The following is a 19,215-nucleotide window of genomic DNA, read 5'->3' as shown; positions in this document are numbered from 1 at the left end:
CTCACAGCATTAAAAACAGTATCTCAAAATCATTTTAGAATTTTTTACATGTGCAATTAACCACCAAGTTTTTCTTGCGCACACGATTTAAATGTATTGTCCTGAATTCTCTGAAATTTTATCTAGGCGATTTCAGTAGATACAGTTGATACTTAAGTCTTAACTCCACAGGCTGTTGCATATGTGGGTCTGGATTCGGACGTCCAGACTCTCAACATCCTTAGGGCATCTCATCCTTAAGAAGATACCACTTTAATTAAAATCTAGGATTAAAATCAGTGGGAGCTAGATAGCAAAGTGCTTTTGTGAAATGAGTCCAACATTGAAGGTTACAAAGCACAAATACTGAATTCATATTACTTTACCCTGAACAAAAGGGAGTTTAACTTATTGTGAAGATCTGGGGTTGTGGTTCAAACACATTCAGTAGTGTTTTCTCTCTTTGTTATACCCAAACAGAACAGTTTTTCTGCTGAATTGAGTAGGAAAAGTTAGGGAAACGAGATGCACTTCTGACACATTTTACTGATCCACAGCAAGTTTTCCCTGCCTCAGTCTTAAAAGACCCAACTGACTACAGCATCCAGCTGCTCTCCAGAGTGCATTTAAGGGACATTGTGCTGTGGCAGCAGTTTGATGCTCGGGTCATAGACCAGAGCTTCATTAGCCCCCGAGCTAGATGTTGTCCAAACACAAACCAAAGAGACTGTTTCTTTCAGTAACAACTTCCATTCTCGCTCTGCTTTTTATTATTCTTGGGGACAGGAAAACATTGGGATTTAACACAAAATTTAAACTAATGTTCCGTACGGCATGCTCCTGTGTTGTATCACAGACACACAGAAGTGTGGAGCCAAAGCCTTTTTTTAATTTTTGTAGGAAATGGCTTCACAGGATTGGACTAGGTCCCTGGTACAGAAGTGCTTCTGGGAAAATACATTCGACTCTTATTATAGATCTAAGTGTCACGTAAACACATGAAACCCAAATAAATCAACCATAAGCATGAAACAGATCATTCTGCTCTCATGAACTGGGAGCTAATTCCTCCAACCCAGACTTACTGGTGTAGTCTTTACTATGGTGAGCAACTCCACTGCAGAGAAAGGACACCAGCCTTGAGAAACGGTTTTCAGGACAGTGCACAGTGAAATCCAGCATTCAAACTAAAAGCTTGATGTCACCAACTGCTTTGACGCCTATATAAAAATACAAATAGTCCTGTCCAACTCAGCCTATGCTTAGCAATGTTCTAGAGGAAGGCCTATGTGAAGATAACACTGAAAGCAAATAAAATCCTTGAGAATTATTTTAGTTTAATAATTTAAGAAGTCGATTGCAACTCAGGTAATTTTTAATATATTTGTTATTTTGGCAATAAAAGGCAAACGGGGTAACTTTATTATATATTCATCATTGTTAGCATACAATTGTGCTTTGTAAGAGGATATGTTAAGAGATGCAATTACAGATTACTTCCATTAAAAATGAAAAATGCTATTAAAAACTTAAATCCAGGTAAATACATGACTTTGAAATATCACCATCTTCACCCGCAGATTTTATTAATGGTCACATTAGCCTGGTGAAAATGTACTATTTTTCTGCTCTATTTGTTACCTGTAAAGCTGAAAGTCTGCAGGGCCCTATTTTTACGATGACCGGTGCATGGGATCACCGGTACTCTCCAAGAACTGGCAGGAGAACACGCTTTTCATCCATCACACTATTCACCAGACCCTTCTGAAACGGCCTGTTAATGACAATGATGCTCATTTTCTTCCTGCCCCTCAAGTTCACTTTTTAATAGCCGTTTCTTCCTGACTGTGACCCATAAAATCATTACATAGGCACTTTCATCTACAGAGGGAGGAAAAGAACTGCTGAACTCAAGCAAAAAAGAAAGTAGTATTTGGCGTGTTACTTAAATGCATTGATTTAGTACAAAACCCCTTCCATTCAATCAGTGTGGATGGCTAATGTTTTACTGCACTTGACACCACTATTCCCATGGTTCGGAATCTCAGCAGCAGCAGTACAGCTGGAAGTCAGAATAGCACATCATAAATCCACTGGATTTTTACCAGTTAAGCTAGCTGCTCACTGTGCAGATAAAAATAAGCACTTGGACAGCATTTTATGGCCACAAAATGCTTTCCAAATAAAAGGAGAGCACCAGTCAACTGGAGTTAGGTAATTAATCTTCACACATGGCTATAAGGCATTACTAGCCCCATTTTATAGTTAAGGAAAGCGAAGCAGAGAAATGAATCTACTTGCCTAAGTTGAAAGATGGTGTAAAAGGCAGAGCCAAAATTAGAAACCGGGAAATCTTGGCTTGTAGCCCTGTGCTCAGAACACTGCAACAAACGCGACCCAGAGATGAAACAGAAAGGAACATTGCGCAGGGCAGCAAGGCTCCCTGCAAACAAACATCAGAACTAGTTCTCAGAAATTCCAGAGACTAAAATAACCGTCCTTGCTAGCATGGGCAAGCGACCGAGCCCTTGCAGAATTTCCCACTGCTGGCTCCAGTCCTTTTTGAGGATTTTTAAGTAAGAAAGCAATAGTAGGAAGTGCTGAAATAGAAAAGCTCTTTCACGTACCTCTAAAGAAAATTCTGCCCCTTATATATTCTGTGGCTTGACTTCAAGTTCATTAAACCCCTAAACAGATGCATACTTTATAAAGGTTATCCATTAAAGGCAAAACAATAGACAAGTTCAAGGTTGTCTGCAATGAATGTCCAGGGGCAGAAATTGCGTATTCTATTTTTGTTTTAGTCCTCCAACAATTCTGTCAAACAAGCAAAATAAAAGGAATTGCCTCTCAGTCTGAAGGGTTAGTTAAGATTCACAAACCGTATGCATTAGAGCTCAATGTTATATTCCCACAGTAGCCACCGTATTATTATGCTCGTTAGAAGACTTTAACCCTCACAGTCGCCACGCTATTTCAGATTGGCCTTGGGATTCAGTGTAAGAAAATAAGCCCTATTCTGGGATCGGTATTGTGGCCCTTGTTCTACGCTTGGTCAAACACGGCCTCGTCGCAGAGATGACACGCTTGGGCTGCTAAACAATGGCCCTGGCAACGCAACAGATTCATCACTTCCTTGCCCAATTTAAGACCGCTATTTTTATACAGAGAAAGGTGCTAATAACAGAAGCAGCTTCTTCCACAAGGTGCATCTCCACCTCTGAATGACAGTTTTGTTTGTTTAGTTTTTTTGGGGGAGGGTGTTATGTGTGTGTTTTTTGGTTTTGTTTTTAAGAAATCAGATACCTACCTACCTACATAATATATATATATTTAAAATATATATATATTAAAATTATCACATGTATTACCAGCAAGCATCTTACCTTGTGGTCCATACTGGCTCATCTGAGGCCCATAAGTACCACTTGAATTACTCTGCTGAAAGCTACTGATTCCAGGATGCACTTGGCCTCCAGGTGAGGGGTGTGGTGACATGGAAGGTCCAGTTTGCTGAGGTCCATACTGTGACATTTGGGGGTTCCTCTGTATGCCTGCCATAAAACCTAAAGGGAAAAAAGCGCCAAAGCAAAAATTAATATTCAGGTAACTGTCCATTAAAAAAATATTTAAAAAACCCAATCCTCTTTAGTTGTTTTCAGACTAAAGATACAGAGAAAACTGCTATTGTTGATACGAACAGAAACAAATGCATCTCCAAGTCAGCAAAGCTGTCTCAACAACCAAAACCTGTATATAAGGCTCAAAAGCTTTTACTTGTAAAAGAAAGACAGCATAGTCCTGCTTAGTTACAAATGGCTGCTGATTTTAAAATTAAAACAATCTTCAGGAAAAAAAAATTAAAGGCAACTATCTGCATTACCTAATAAGTTGTAGGGAATTTGCCCGATGACTTATGGTGGGAGTATCATAACTTCCAAAATTGTGTGTTGCTATCAAAATGCGTAACTTCAGCATTCAGAAATCCACTGTAAATACTTCTATTGTCCACAAACTCTCAGAAGCTAAAATTTCCCTTTATGTGAAGACTTTACATACCAGTCAGAAAAAAAAAAAAGTTATTTTGAGGTGTATATTTGCTCTAGGTCTTTCTTCTGGTCTGTCTCCAGCACACCTAGATTGCATTCTCTCCGCATTCTCTCCTTTTTCCCTTTCGTAAATGTATTAATGAATCCCAATTTAATTTTAGGTTCAAAAGCTGCAGCAAGAGACCTAGTGAAATGCTATAAAATCTAGAAGCTTCATACAAGGGAACAGAACTAAGTCTATTAAATGAGAGAAAAAGAGGGTTTTATGGTGTTTTTTTTAATTTTTCATGAACCGGGAAAAATCCTGCAATCCCTGCCCATGCAACGCCTATGCAGGGATGCTGCTTTTCTAACATTTTACCCTGAAAGGTTTTAGTGCTGCTTTCAATGTTGAAGAGGATGTGCTGAGGAGATAGCAAGGTTTCTTTCTGATTTCTGGAGGAGATTATTTTTTTTCTTCCCTGCTCTGCTTGCATATTAAGTTTCCTTTTCACATTTCTCTGTGAGGTGAAACATGAATCTAGTGAAGGACAGCATTTGTCCTGCTGCCCTGCAGGTGAGGCTGCTGGTGGCTCACCCCTGCCCAGTGTGGCAGCAGACACGGCGCGCTGCTGCCCGGAGAGCCAATGTGCATGAGGAAGCCTGCACGTCGGCCCGTCCTGCAAGTAGTTCAGGGACCTGCGCTTGGAGTCCCCAGAGAGCTGAAGTACTATTTATGAAAGGTGCCCATTTCTGCTCCCCTCCGTTCATTTTAGCAGTGTGCATGTGGGGAGGTGTGAAGCTGAAAGCCAAGAGACACATCGCTTGGTAGGATTATTTATGCCTTTCCTTACATGATGGAGGGAGTAAAGGAAAGGAGCAAAACTCCTTGACAGTGAGTGGACAACTGGAAGCTGCTGAAGGGAAGATCAGAAAAAGAGAAAAAAGAGAAACAGGGAGAGAGGGGCAAAGACAAGCTGTGAAAGACAGAGAGAAGTGAGTGACAGAGGAGGGAGAGATGGCAGAAGGATGACCCTCCTAAAGGGCCGGGATCTCCTCCCCGTGGTTAGCATCAAACGTCACACAGACTGAACGTTCAATGGCTGATTAATGGAGAGAGGTAATTTTTCCAAAGCCACATACAGACACGTGATCAAACTCATAACTGAAAACACCGAGGTGCTACAGCTCCCACGACCAGGAGGCTCAGGGGTCTCTCTGTGGGGACCACAGCCCCAGCTTGCACATCCTAAACTGTAAAGAGGACGCTTCTCATCCTAGCACTGCTGCTACTGACACGGCAGGTGACACTGGAACAACGACCTTCCCATCTTCCTGCGGGTCAGCCTCCCTGTTTGTACGCCGGTCACAAAGCGCTGTACAAAATGGGATAGTACCTATGTTATAGAAATGAAAGGCGGTGTGTACCTCACCAGAGATCAGGCTTTGAGTCCGCACACATGTAAACAGGTTTTGAGCCCTCCACAAACCTTTGCTATATAACATACCTATCCATCCACTAAAATCCTGTCAGAGAGACAAGAAGCTCAATGCCACAGGTCGTAAGGACAAAAACCAATATGTTGCACACCCTTCTTTTGTGCTATGAACAGCTCAACCCATAACGTGCTAGAACTCCAACAACTGCATGGTTTGGCAGAAAACGAAGCGTTTTCCTGATCTTTGTGCAAGCCCCAAGACAAGGGATTTGATGACACCCGAACTGCAAAGTTAAAGCCTGGCAGCCGGACTGGAGGAAGCTGGACTACACACGCTGACACGCGACACAGCAACTAACGCGAGGGCGAAATGGTGGCTTAGAAACTGGTCTGTACTGCTTGGAAACCCCCATGTTTCTCCAAATGAAAGTCTCCAAATGAAAGACCTTCCCCACTTGGCTTTATTTTGAAACAGACCCCTCAATTTTTATAACAGTTCCACTCTGCACACAAATCTTGTTACAAAGCCTATGTCTTCTGCTGACAGTGCTGTAATTAATTTAGAAACCTAATACAATCATATGTCTCTATGACATAAATGCTCGCATTCCTGACACACATATACCATATATATCACACTTGTGGCACCCACTTAATTGAAAAATTTTGTACTGGTCACACTAAGATTTTTATTCTAAAGACAGTAAAGTTACTCCTGTACCTAGTACAGAAGTGAAGGTTTTCTGTTCACCATGGGCCTTTTAATCTATACGAAATAACTTTCCAAACATTGTGCTAGTGATAAAGGTTTTTCAGCCCAGTTACTATTGCAGGCAGTAATTTTCTTAACACCACAAGGATGGAGGACACCTTGAAAAGCTATCGTTGTATATGCTGTAGCAATTTCCAGTAGTGATGCAGAGAGACTGCTGGTTGTTGAATACAACGGAGAACATGGACTAATGTCTAATGGAGAACATGGAGAACATCAGTTTTAGCCAGCTCTGCTGTTGTCAGAAGGGCTCCTAAGGGACTAAGTAAAAAGTGAAATAAATGTTTCCACTCAAATGACCTCTTCTTCAGGAAACTTCTCCTAATTAGTTTCTGATGCTGTGAAGTGGACTGTGTGGCTGTGTGTACTGCCTTAAATAAAACACACTAGAATCATTCCCTGGTCTGGAGAGTGGTGTGACACGCTCGTGTCCATCCAGCTAAACTTTTCCACTCAATCCTGGTAGTCTTATCCGAATGACTCCTGTGTGCAGTCACTTGTGCTGCCTCATCCATGCCTTGGGCTGTGGCTCAGGGAGTGCTCACAGGCATCGGCCAAAACCATGCTGTGGGGCACATCAGTAATTCAGCAGCAGAGGTAACTGTGTGATACTACTCAAACTCATACTCTGGCCTTAGTTTACAGACATGTTGATTAACACAACATGAATGGAACAGACATCTTAACAGCTTTTGACAAGACGGATGAGTTTCATCATCCCAGAGGGTGTGAGATCCCTCTCAAATGAGGTTGGCTTTGCTACCTTCTCTTCAGCGTAGAAAGGCAAAGAATTAAGGAAGCCTGAAATTCAGGAAGAGTATCTGTGCCATATTATCTTCTATCGCTGTCTGTATGCTGAAGCACAGCCTTAAAATAGGACATGCTCCAACTTTCTTCCAGAGAGCAGAGAAGTCATTTCAGCTACAGACGCGATGTGGAGAAGAAGGTGAGATCAGGTTGTTACTGTGATCTGGATTCCATTACAACAAACAGGAGTCTATCCTCATCTACCTCTGTGAGAGCCCAGCGAACGTTCAGAGATCAGTGCATGAGTTTGAAGTGTTTCATGTATTTGCAGGAAGCTCAGATGTCTTTGAGAGAAAAGGAGTTCCTGGTCAAGACGTTAACATTCTCGCATCATAAAGAGAAAACAACATCAATTCAAGAAATCTTATCAGAAATGAAAGGGAGCAGCTGGCATACATTCATTTTTCCTTATTTACACACATTTTCCCTAGTGTTCGACTTCCATTTTGTAACTGATACAAAAAGAAATACATTTTCTTTCCAGAAAATTAGATCTAAGATAAAGTTTGCTTTTGTAAAGAAGGGAAGTAGGATTACATTAGAGCTGCACTGGAATAAAGGCAGTGGAGTGATTAACCAGCCAGATTGCATCTGATATGTCAACCTCTGTGACAACAAGGTGGGGTTTTTTTAAACTGCTAGGAAACAGCTCTGAGTTAAGACTTTAAAAATTGCAATGACAACATGCTCATCAGTGAACAAATCTACTCCCTTCCCTTAATATTAGTGACAAAAGAGGTACAGATGATGCTTTACTTGCCATCACAACAAGAGATTACTTACCTATAAACACTTGAGTGGATTTTGGCAAACTAACCTATTTCAGGAGTAGCTGAATAAAGTGAGCCTGCCAGAAGTATTCTCTTCCTTTTCAGCTATTTTTTTATACTACATTTATGTACCTAAAGAATGGTTGTCTTTATTAAAACCCAATTTAAACTTGTAGAGTCATCTTTGCATTTTTTTTTATTTCTCAATGACACAGCAGCATGCTATTAACAAGCAGCACACCATATCTGTAATAAAACTTGTATGCACATTCAAATAGAACACACATACAAGGTTTAAAAATGGTCAAGTAGTAGCTTACTTGTCTTCTTTCTTTTTAGCAAAATACAGAGAAAAAATATAAACCAGGTAATGCTTATGATAGAAATGTTTCTTCTTTTAAAGCCAGGTTGGACGGGGCTCTGAGCAACCTGATCTAGTCAGGGATGTTCCTACTCCTTGCAGGGGGGTTGGACTAGATGGCCTTTGAAGGTCCCTTCCAACCCTAACCATTCCAGGAATGGAAAAGACAAAAATGAAGCTTCTGTTGTCCTATACGGTACTAACATTTGGTAACATACATCATATAGCTAATGCCATTTACGATGCTTTTGTAAAAATGTTTAAAATCTTGTTTTTCCCTTATCCATATGTATACACAAAACAAATAAATGACAGTAAATTATGAAAGCTTCCTGAAATTATGCACTAAGGTTGTCTTAATTACATTTGTACACTGACCAATACAAAATAATCCGTTTGTTCAATACTATCTCCTTAGTACTAACCATGAAAAACACCCATCAAATGTCCTGGGTGTTGCTGTCAAATCTGAAATGGATTCTTTTGATATTTTAAAGTCTTGGCATGAATATGAAAAAACCTTTCCAGGAAAGCAGGAGTTCAAACACAAAGGAGGGACTGCAAAGTAAGAAGTTATTGCATATCAGCTGATGGACAGCAACTGTCTACCAGCACACACTTAACCCACGGTCAATGAAAGAGGTCTTTTGATTTAGCCAGGAGTAGTGCATTGATTTTCATGAATGAATTAGACCTGAAAACACATGGAACACTTACTCATTTCAAGCTCAGGGAAACTTTGGAGTGCACAGCGATAGCAGATCATCATTAAATTACACATTTGATAAATAAAAAATGAGGGAAGATACAACTTGCAACAGTGCTTTGTAAAAAAGAATTTAGATCAGAAAAAACACATCCGGCTATCGCTGTTTCTTGAGAGGCACGCTTAGTGACAGAGCATGGGACCAGAACAACTGAGGAACCCTTCTGAGTAAGGAATAAGGCAGCTTCCATTGTGCAAGGCCAGAGGCTAAAAAAGGGGCTAGACAGGCTTATTACTCTGAAAATCATGGAACAAGAAAAGCAGAAACAGATTGGATACATTCACTAATCGTAAAATAATTAGAGAAAAGTAACAAAAAATAATCTACTTACAAATCAGCTCAAAAAAAAAATATGTGAAGAGAGATATTTTCCACTACCTATAAAGGAAAAACTTGTGTGTGGGGGGAGTCACACATATTTCCAATGCTCAGTATGTTAGCAAGGCACTGGCCAGTACCCTTGAGAAAAAAAGGGAAATGTTTGCACACCCATGACACAGTTTTTGGCAGACTTTCCTTCCTCAGACAGCCGTCTGGGTTGCATTCACTATCTCATGGTTTTCACCAGAGAATACAACAGAACTGAGACAGATCTAAAGTGGTGACTCCCAAATGTAGCTTGTCCATGCGTAAACAACCCTGAGACAAAGTGGCAGGGTAAAGCTAACCAAAAGAAAAACAATATTCTGTGCAGTGGACATCTAAAATTTGGCAAGCTGTTAGCACAGCAGGATGCTCAGAAAGATCACAGGCTGGAATTCTCCCTAGCCCACCCTTCTCAGACAGCAAGGACAGTTTGGGAAGTCTCTGGACTGGTGAACCATGTTTGGTTTTTTGCCCAGCTTAAGGTGTCCACAGTTAGCACCTCAGGGCACTGCGAGGAAACATCCACCAGAATAAGATTCACACATTAATGAAGTGTTTTAGCAACTGAAAGAGTTTGTTACTGTCACATAAGCCTCACATACCAGGACCCTAAATATGCAACCAGATTGTATGCATAGACAACAATGTTGGTACTGGAACAAGCAACCCCCAAGTACCACCAACTGATGGTACTGGAACAAGCATCTTCAAATGGTGTGGTCAAACCCGGAGAAGAGCAGCTTACAGACTGTAGCTAAGAAAATACCACTGTGCCATTGCTCACAGGGCGCAGCGGTACCTGGCCACAAACTACTTACTGTCACTGGCAAATGGCATGGTACCTCCCTAAGGTGCTACTTAAAACATACATTCAAAAGGACGCAGCGAGAGAGATTTAGATACTGGAAAAACTCTAAGCAGCCAAAAAGTTTATACAAGCCTGAACAAATAACGGCAATGAAGAAGCTGGGGAACGTTTGACCCATGTACTGGAATACAATCCAAGTAAACCAAGTGAAACCATGTGGGTGGCGTAAGAAAATTGGCCTCTAGAGCAAGCAGGCACAAGGTTTCTTTACGTTCAAGATAATGTGCTTTCTTCAGCTCTTATTCTCACTTTCCAGAGGCCAACCTTACTAAAATATGCCCAGCTGGACTGGTGACAGCACATATGAAACCTACTTTCATCATACCTGCAACGTCCAACTTAGTAATACACACTACAGGCTGATGGGTTGGTGAGCACAAGTAGATCAGCTTGCAGTGTAAACCTCATCTACATGATGCAAATACTAATTCTTAATATCCCTGTCCAGTTAACATGCTGGTAAAAACCAAAACAAACCAAAACCAAAAAACAACGCCACCTTCACAACCAGATAGCAAACAAGATTCTGATCCATATTTAGCACAGCTAAGCTACAGTACTGCACCAATACAATACCTTTGGATGGCTCTGGTACGAACCTGTTAGATGTGTCCCAAGGAGCAGCACTGACATGGGTAATACTTAGGTGTTGAATTGCTAATATCCCTGGTACCGAATGCACACTTCTGCTGACAAGCAACTTGGGCAACTGCAGGGTAGCAGCATAAAAACTGTACTGAGACCATTGACACAGGAGAAATTAAGAGGCATACTCTTTAGCCTCTAACAGGAAGCTAAATAATATTTTTGATAGTAAGTTTTTTACTCATGAAAGCCAGAAAAAGATTTTAAAATCCTCATTTCTTTCTCTAATCACAATCTATTTTTTAACAAGTCCCAGAAAGTTTTTAGGAGAAAGTTCTTTATTGCTTCCCCATTAACCATGAAAAAAAAAAAAAATCTAATTTCTACATTGAGCTCTTTCTTAATACCACATGAAACCCTGTAATCTTCTCCAAGTCCATCAGGCTGCCACTAAAAACATCTGAAGTTCTCTGGGCCACAGTAACAGTGACACGATTTTCCCTTCGGTACCTGGACATTCTCATGTTGGCATCTGCTAGTATCTGTAGAATTTCTTCACACCTATTCAACACAGGATGTCTCTTTGCTTATGTGAAACAGCAGTTATGGAAACATCACCTTAGCAAAACTGGAGCTTCCTGCAAGGACTACTGTGGCATTTCTCCTTTTCAGAAAAGGATCAATGTTCTGTTTAAGGAAAAGCACTGGATTGCCTGTTTTGTTTTTTTTTTTAAAAATCCTATTTTCTTAATATGCGTTAATATCTATCTTACAGTCTCCTCGGAGTTTATTTGTCTGACTCCTTCTCGTCACAATGTGAATAGCTTTGGGGAAGATGGAAACTAATGACCTAGCTATGGTTTTAACCCAGACCCCCTGGTGTTTTACCAGCTGTGCTATTAGGTTAACTGGCTGAATCTCCTCTGCTTCCCTCTCTGATATTACAAAACCCAGTCTATGTATAGCATGCAATAACGTTTAAATTTCTCCCACCCCTAAACTCCCTCTGCTACTGCCTGGCCTTGAAATTCATATAATCTATCATTGATGAATTAGAATCTGGCGAAGGATCAGACAGATTACCCAGATGGTAGCCAGGAAAGAAATATCCAAACCTTTCCTAATGCAAACTTTGCGTAATGCTCTCTGATGTAAATTTTAAGTGCTATACTGAGGGCAGTGAAAGAAAGACATTTGTGGAGATGCTGATGTACAGAAAGAACAAAAAAAAAAACATTGCTCATCCACCATCTCACACGATTTGTTAGTGTAACATGCTTTATGCAAGATGCTTTTACTATGGAGCTCAGAAAATCGGGCTAACAGTGAACTGTGGTACAAAAGCACCCCATCTTGCCCCCTAAGCAAATCCTCAATTTCAGGAGGTAGCCTGGGCTGCTGGAATTACTCTGAGCAGCAACACGAAAAACCTGAGGAGTCCGTCTGCTTTATACAATCAACATTTGTCTAAGTTTCCCTAATAACATGCATACTTATGAAAATCACGGAGGAGAGCAAAGAAGGAACGGCATTTTTCAACACATAATATGCGAGGCCTGCAGGCTTAATGGTCTAAATTTCAGGTTTGAAGAATTTACCCTCCCTGGAGACTCCTGTTCAAAGGTTCTGTGGATCAACTCAGATCTTCCTTTTCATGAAGTAAATATATTGAATACCATGAGATATATATGGATTTTGTGGACAAGACTAAAATACACACGATGTGTCTTTTCTATCTTGCATACACATAAAATAAATCATAGTATTTTTTTTCAAAAATACAAAATTGTCGTGTTGTCCTCAGTCCCAAAATGCCTTCGCTTTCGTCTCATTTCACCATGAGTTACGATTTGACTGATTCTTCCCTTCCTTGATTTGCAGTTGTTCCCTCACAACTGTTTATTCTGCAGCCATTTGGGATCCTCTGGGATGGAAAGAACTATCCCGTTAGCTATTAATATATACATTATATAGATTTCAGCTCACTGCCCTATATATTAACTTAAAAAGATAAAAAGGGTTTTAGATCAGAAGTTCTTTATTTCTAGAGAACCTTCATAAAAAGGTTAGCTTAGGTACTGAGGGAGCAGAGCATCCTGGAAACGACGGTGCTGTTGAACAGGCACACCACAGGTGGCTCCCAGTTTATAGGCCACGATGGGAAGCTGTCCCAGGGGCAGGGATCATACCCAGCAACTTTACATCGAGCCTGGTGACAGGAACATCGACTGCCACTTTGTCAAGTTCTTCATCAGTGACTGCTTGTGGCTCATCTCGCTCCCTGAGCCCAGAGGCAGGGAATCTGACGGCTGCCTAATGAAGTCAGTGGAAACTTTTCTATTGAGAAGTCTCTCTGCTGGCAGCTATATAAACTCTCTCAGAATAATTCAATTCTGCTCCCTGATCTCAAAAAAGAGAATCCCCAATTTAGTTTAAAAAATGAAATAAAGATTCATCCCCAAGTATAACAAGATTTAACATCAGCAAGAAGAAAGCAATGACCAGCTGCTAGTATACAAAATTTACTCGGGAGACCTGACTCTGGGTTTCGATTGTACAGATATTATTACCTACTTCAAATTCTACTTCTGCAGTTTTGCTCTCTCCCAGAGTGGCTTATCACATGTAAATCATACCCTTTCCTCCTTCAGTTCTTCTTGCAGATGGCCAATATTGCTGTATATTTAGCGTAGGCCACAACTAATCAGATCAACTGCAAGCTGAGACTGGCTGGTACATGTCTGAAAGCGAAGTATCGTCTGAAATCAGCAACCCGAAATGGTAACTGATTTCTCTAAGAATTAACCTGGTTTGGCAGGGTAACATCATTTCTAATACTTTCGGGCAAGAAAAGCAGTTCTTCCTGCAACACGACTGTTCAATCCCACAGAGGGGAAACCAATAACCTTTTATCCCAAAGATCTTTATTACTAGTCAAAGTAGACATACTGTAAGCTTTTTTGTTGTGTATTGCTACATGATGTAGTACAATACAAACAGATATAAAAATGGGGGTCTTGAGTGTTACTGCAATTCAAATAGCAAAGAAAAATGGCATGTACGCATTTAAGAAACCTGCTCATCAGACCAACACCACATTTCAACACATTACACTTCCACTTTTACAATCAAAGTAAAAATATTGTGGTAAAAAACAATGATGGCCTGATCCTTCTTAAAGACGAAATTGAGAAACTAATGTTAACTTTTTGAGTCCCCCAAGAAATTTAGCGCACAGCTCTACTGCATGGCTCTGCCTTCACACACAAATCAGCTCTGTATGCTCCTGTGAGTCATGTTCCTACTTCAGCACGTGACTTGAGACGAAAAAGAGATGGTTTACAGAGCTAGCCTCGCAATGAAATAACTCCTTGTAAAGACATGTGACAGCTTCAACTAAAACCTGCTTTTCCTCCTTACGTGACACACTTTTCTGGCTGTTGAGGCCACAATTCCTCTAAATCCAGTCTTCCAGGAATGAAGATTTCCTCCCAGCCTGGCACAGTGTTCCTGCACACCAGATGGAGCGCAGCTCCTCCGCGCTGACCCGCTCGGAGAACGCTGTGCACAGAAAAGGCACTCAAACATACCTGTGGCTTTGCACTCAGGGCATGTCTCAAGCATCTTTCCTTAAGAGCCTGAAACACTTCAGTCTACATCAAGTAAACTTATTACCAAGTCTGATTTAACCTTAAGTGGTGTCATCGTTAACATGGCAAGCAGAAGAATGTTAATGACAAGAATCATTTTATTCTGTAGCTCCTCAGTGCTCTGCATAGATCCCAAATCCCCAAATGAGAGCAAAAAATGTATTACCACAGAAAAAGGTTTTTTTAAGATCTAAAAGCAAACTCCAGTCTCTTTTTTTTTTTGTTGCAATAAGAATTCTTTGATCTATTTTCTTCCTTCTGGTTTCTTTTTTTAAGAAGAAAATAGATTTCAGGGAAAAGACTCTCTACCATCAAATGTCACTATTAAGCCATAAATTTGATCAGGAATTGTAAGTGTAAAACACCTGATTGGTATTCTATGTCTTCCACGCAAGCAAAAACATTTGTATTTTGCTAGAAGAAAATACATGACGGTGGAATTTATGTGATGACTGCGTACAAATAAGCATGCCCAGAAAACAGTTAAAAGGGAGAAAAATACCTATATGAAACCTAATGGGCAAATTAGGGAATTGTAGTTACAGGAATTCAGTTGCTACTTAGTGTTTATAGGGAAGCACAAAGAGAACATCAAAATGCCTGATCACATCCCATCTGTTACTACCTCTTGCTGGATAATATCTTGGCTGCCAAAAAGGCTATTTAAATTTACTACATTGCAGCTACTGATAAATATCACTTCTGTGAAGATCTAATACTAAATAAGGACTAGATCTGAGGATAAAGCTTACAAGCAGTTGTGTCAAAAAGATCCAAATTTTGCTTAGTGTAACACCTGTACTCCTACAAGCCCACAGTTTCCTACTCCCTGTCCCTGTCTGTGACATGTTTTTAATAGAGCATACAACTGTACGACAATCCTCAAAAGCTGAATTGTGTCAACAATGGAAAGAAAGTGAGCTACAACGGAAAGAATGACATAGAAAAAAGAAAAAGTACTGGGAGGAGGTGACGGAGAAGAGGAAGGCTACTATTCAACAATTTTGGAGGTGCTTACTCCAGGCACTTTCCACATAGATCTGACAGGCACAGAATGGTGCCATGAAACTGCCTCCAGCAACAGAATACATTTTCCAGCACATCACAGCAGCTGCAACGGCATGAATTCTGCTTGCAATCCATGTCCAAACAGAAAAGTTCTCAGCGGTCCTATTTCAGCATATCTCAAGGACTAATTAAATCCTCATTACTATCTTCTAATTATTCCAGTGCTCTGGGATTTCACTGAGCAAGTCCCCAGTGGTGCATTAGATGAAAAGGGTTAAATAACCTGTGTTGATTTTGAGACTCCAGATCTATTTCAGACCTTTAGCATATCATCAGCATTACCATGAATATTTAACTACGTACCGCTGTGAAAATTATAAGGGGAAAACAATTAAAGTTTTTTTAAAAATTAATTCTGACCCATATACATTTGCACTAATAAATAAGGCTTCTTTAAGTATCTCCATTATGAGAGCGCTTGCTAGAGTAATAACATGAAGTCATTAACTGTTTCCATTAAATTCAATGGTTTTCAGGAGCTCCCAATTCACTATTTTAACGTAAGACTGAAACCTGACATGTACAAAACCAACAGAGTACGTATGAAAAATACTACTTAAAAGTAGGTAAGTTTTCTAAGCTTTTTCAAAATTAGGTAAGGACCCCTTCATTTCTGCCAGGGTGAAAGTACCCATTCAATATCATTGTGACACATATTTTCCTAGTAGTGTTTGCATCGGTGAGTATTCGTATACACAGACAGACATCTCCATTAGATTACAGAAGTATGAGTAGGAGTATAAACTCATGGCCAGGACGGAAGGCTTCTTTTTCTCGCTGCAGCTTCAGGAAACGGATTTTGGGGGTCAGTTTGAATATGCTGGGTTTCTATTGGATCCATACAAATAACTTCTAACCCACTGAGCAGTTTTGGCTACCAAGCACATCCTTGAAGTGTGGCTTCCAAAATCCAAACAGATGAGATAAGCAGGTACAGTTGAACAAAGGGAACTCAAGCAACTGCGTACCTCAACTATTTGCCAAGCGGTTATGACAGCTGTGGTATTGCTGCTGCCCTGCCTCTGGGGGCTGATATAACTAAAGTTTATGTAAAGCTTTGACTTCAATAAACATGAAAAATAAAAATTCTGCTTTTGATTGTAGTACAGAAAAATTTGGAGTAGCTGTATCAGAAACAAAGAGCAAAACATACATCCCCTTTCCCCACAAAGCACAGCAAGTTTCAATGACTAGCTTAATTAGACTACGTTTTCATGCAGTATCCCTACGTAATGCTAATTGCTGGGCTTCAGCAGCCGTTAAATGCACGTGTGAGTGGGTCGGCATGGCTGCTTCTGCTTCTCCAAGAGGCTTCTGACCCCAGTCCTGCACAGCTTCTCCCTCTGTCTCCAGAACTCTCTGGCTCTGACGGTCCATTAAGGTAGATGGGACTTACCTCAAGTTCCAGTACTTTAAAAGACATGTGAGCCGAGACACAGGTTATGCACATAGAAGCACATGCAATTTCTTACTGCACAGGTAGACAACACATGACGGTAGAACTGAAAAAGTTTTAGTGATCAGGCATCAAAAAAAAATTGGCCTGTTACTGATTCTGGGACAAGAACAGAAGTGGGCTGCCTAGAATAGCACGCTCCATTTACGCTGAGCCAGATCCAAATGTCCTACAGCTAGAACAGGACATGAAAAATTTTCAAATTATTTTTAAAAAGTAAGCATTTTTATGCTTATTTAAAAAAAACCATGAAATAAGCTATATAAAAAGCCAGCTGAAAGCGGAGAAATTCCAATCCCCCAAGAAATTCCTCTTACTGTACATATGTAACTACGCTACAACTTCCCTCCTTCCACACACAGAATGCACATGTGAAAATAAGCTCATTGCTTCATGCTGCACTGTATGACAGGGGATGTATAGCCTCAGGCAGGCAAACAAAAATCCCAGCTGGGTGCTGAGTAACTGTGGAAAGTAGGGTAAAATATAATCAAACACTTTCATAATAAAATAAATAAGTGTAAACTTAACGGTTCAAGGTAGTGCTTTAGCATCCAGAAGTGCTACAGCTCAGACTCCACTTGTCAATCAAGCTTCACAATATCTGGTAAATAACATTTTTTGCAAATATTGAGAGCGGAGGACTATGCCCAAGAAAAGATTAGTTGTCTTTTGTTCATTCAGTTCTCTCTCTAAACAAGGAAAGAACTATTATTTAAAGTGCTAAAACAAACAACATTACCTTATCCTATGGAGGGTCTCTGGGGTTTTTGTTTTCATTTTCTTTTTTTTTTTTTCTTTTCTTTTTCGGGGAGAAAGTGTATCAGTAAGCCAAGAGTTTAAATTACTGTAACAGATGCCTACGGATCAGGTGTCCTTAGCAGCAACGATTTTCTGCTCAAGTTTTTATCAGTAAATGACAAGTACCTTCCCTTTGAGTCCCCATCACTCCCCCTCCTTCCTTTCTTCAAGTTCAGTGGAAATCGGTTCAAGCAAGCAAAGGAATCAGCTAATGTAACAGCCTTTTTAAAAGGTGAAGTTTTCCATTTCAAAGGAGCCTCTAATCAATGGCAGGGCGCAAAAGGGAATGCACGCATGTTTATGCACGTGTAGCAGAGACTTTGGAGAAGCTTTGGGGAACATCTGCAAAATCAATACGACCTAGCTAGTTACAAATTTCATATCTGCTGCACGGAACAAATGGACTTCTTGTACAAGCTGGCTCACAAGGATCATGCATGTTACACCAGATTTTGCATATGAAGAGTGCAAAAACTGCAACATTCCCAAATATATTTTCTCTAAAAACACAGCCACAATTCTCCCCTCCTCGTGCAAAGAAGAATTAGACTAAATCAATCTGCAAATTTTATTTCTCCCTGTTATTTACTTGTTTGACTTCCCGGTTACAGCAGCTGTCTTCTCCATTTTACTTCTGAATATTCCTCTGCCACCCCCGACCCACAGTTTTCCTCTGCCTCCCTACAATGACCCACAGTTCTGTTCTACAGCAGCAACGGAGAGGTTCGATCCTTCCAGCTCTGTCAGATCTGCCTAACTCATCCTCCAAGGCCAGGTGAGGAACACACACTGCAGAGCTAATTATTGCTGGGCCGTGTAACGTTCTGTGCCAAGACCCAGTCGTGCCAGGAAACGCACACATCTTTCTGAGACACTTGCCTCTTCAAAGCCTCAGTCCGATTCATCCCTACTGCCTTGTGACACCCTATCCCACAAAACATCATATATTTGCATTTGGTACTGAGGCCATTCTTTTTTCACCAAACGTACATTATTCTAAAAAATTTTTAAGGGGAAATTAAGTTCCTGCACTAGCAACTGTGTATAGAGAACAACTTAAAAGGGAAACTAAATAAATTACTTCAGTGTGGAATTGTTGTTCCATGTTCTCATTAATCAGCATTCCTGGAGAAGGGGACATCCAACACAGAAAAATACCAAAAATTAAGACTCTCTCTTCTTCGTGAGTCCTCTTAGCTCCTCCTGGATGCTATCCCAGAAATTTGTCATTCTGTGAGTTCAACTTGTTTCACTGTGAGAAAACTTCCAGTATTTATGGTATCCCCATATGGTGCTACTTGGAATATTTCTGGTAGCAAGACATTTTAGGAGGGGCATTGCATAAATAACTCCATGTTTATCACAGTTATCATGTGTCTGTTTTGCAAGCTTGTCGCTGGTACAAGTTAACCACTGCATGGGCAGGATGCCTAGCTTACAGCAGTTGATCATACGGCCACACAACAAAACTGCGGCAACTATCTCTCATGAGCTAGAG

At 40.4% G+C, this 19,215-nt stretch overlaps 1 protein-coding gene across 6 annotated transcripts in view; it reads right to left on the bottom strand.

Annotated features, from left to right (window-relative positions):
• ARID1B (AT-rich interaction domain 1B) overlaps positions 1-19,215 on the bottom strand; it is a 330,573-nt gene that overhangs the window by 64,420 nt on the left and 246,938 nt on the right. For all 6 annotated transcript variants that reach the window (XM_086745996.1, XM_086745995.1, XM_086745997.1 and 3 more), the window contains one exon: positions 3,366-3,545. In XM_086745996.1, the coding sequence (XP_086602122.1) occupies positions 3,366-3,545 (180 nt within the window). The remainder of the gene's footprint in view (positions 1-3,365; positions 3,546-19,215) is intronic.

This window comes from Chlamydotis macqueenii, chromosome 3 (assembly GCF_036417535.1).
Source record: "Chlamydotis macqueenii isolate bChlMac1 chromosome 3, bChlMac1.mat, whole genome shotgun sequence".
In the NCBI taxonomy this organism is placed as follows: Eukaryota; Metazoa; Chordata; class Aves; order Otidiformes; family Otididae; genus Chlamydotis; species Chlamydotis macqueenii.
The sequence above is the reverse complement of the archived record's forward strand: the minus strand, read 5'-3'. Positions and strand labels throughout refer to the sequence as shown.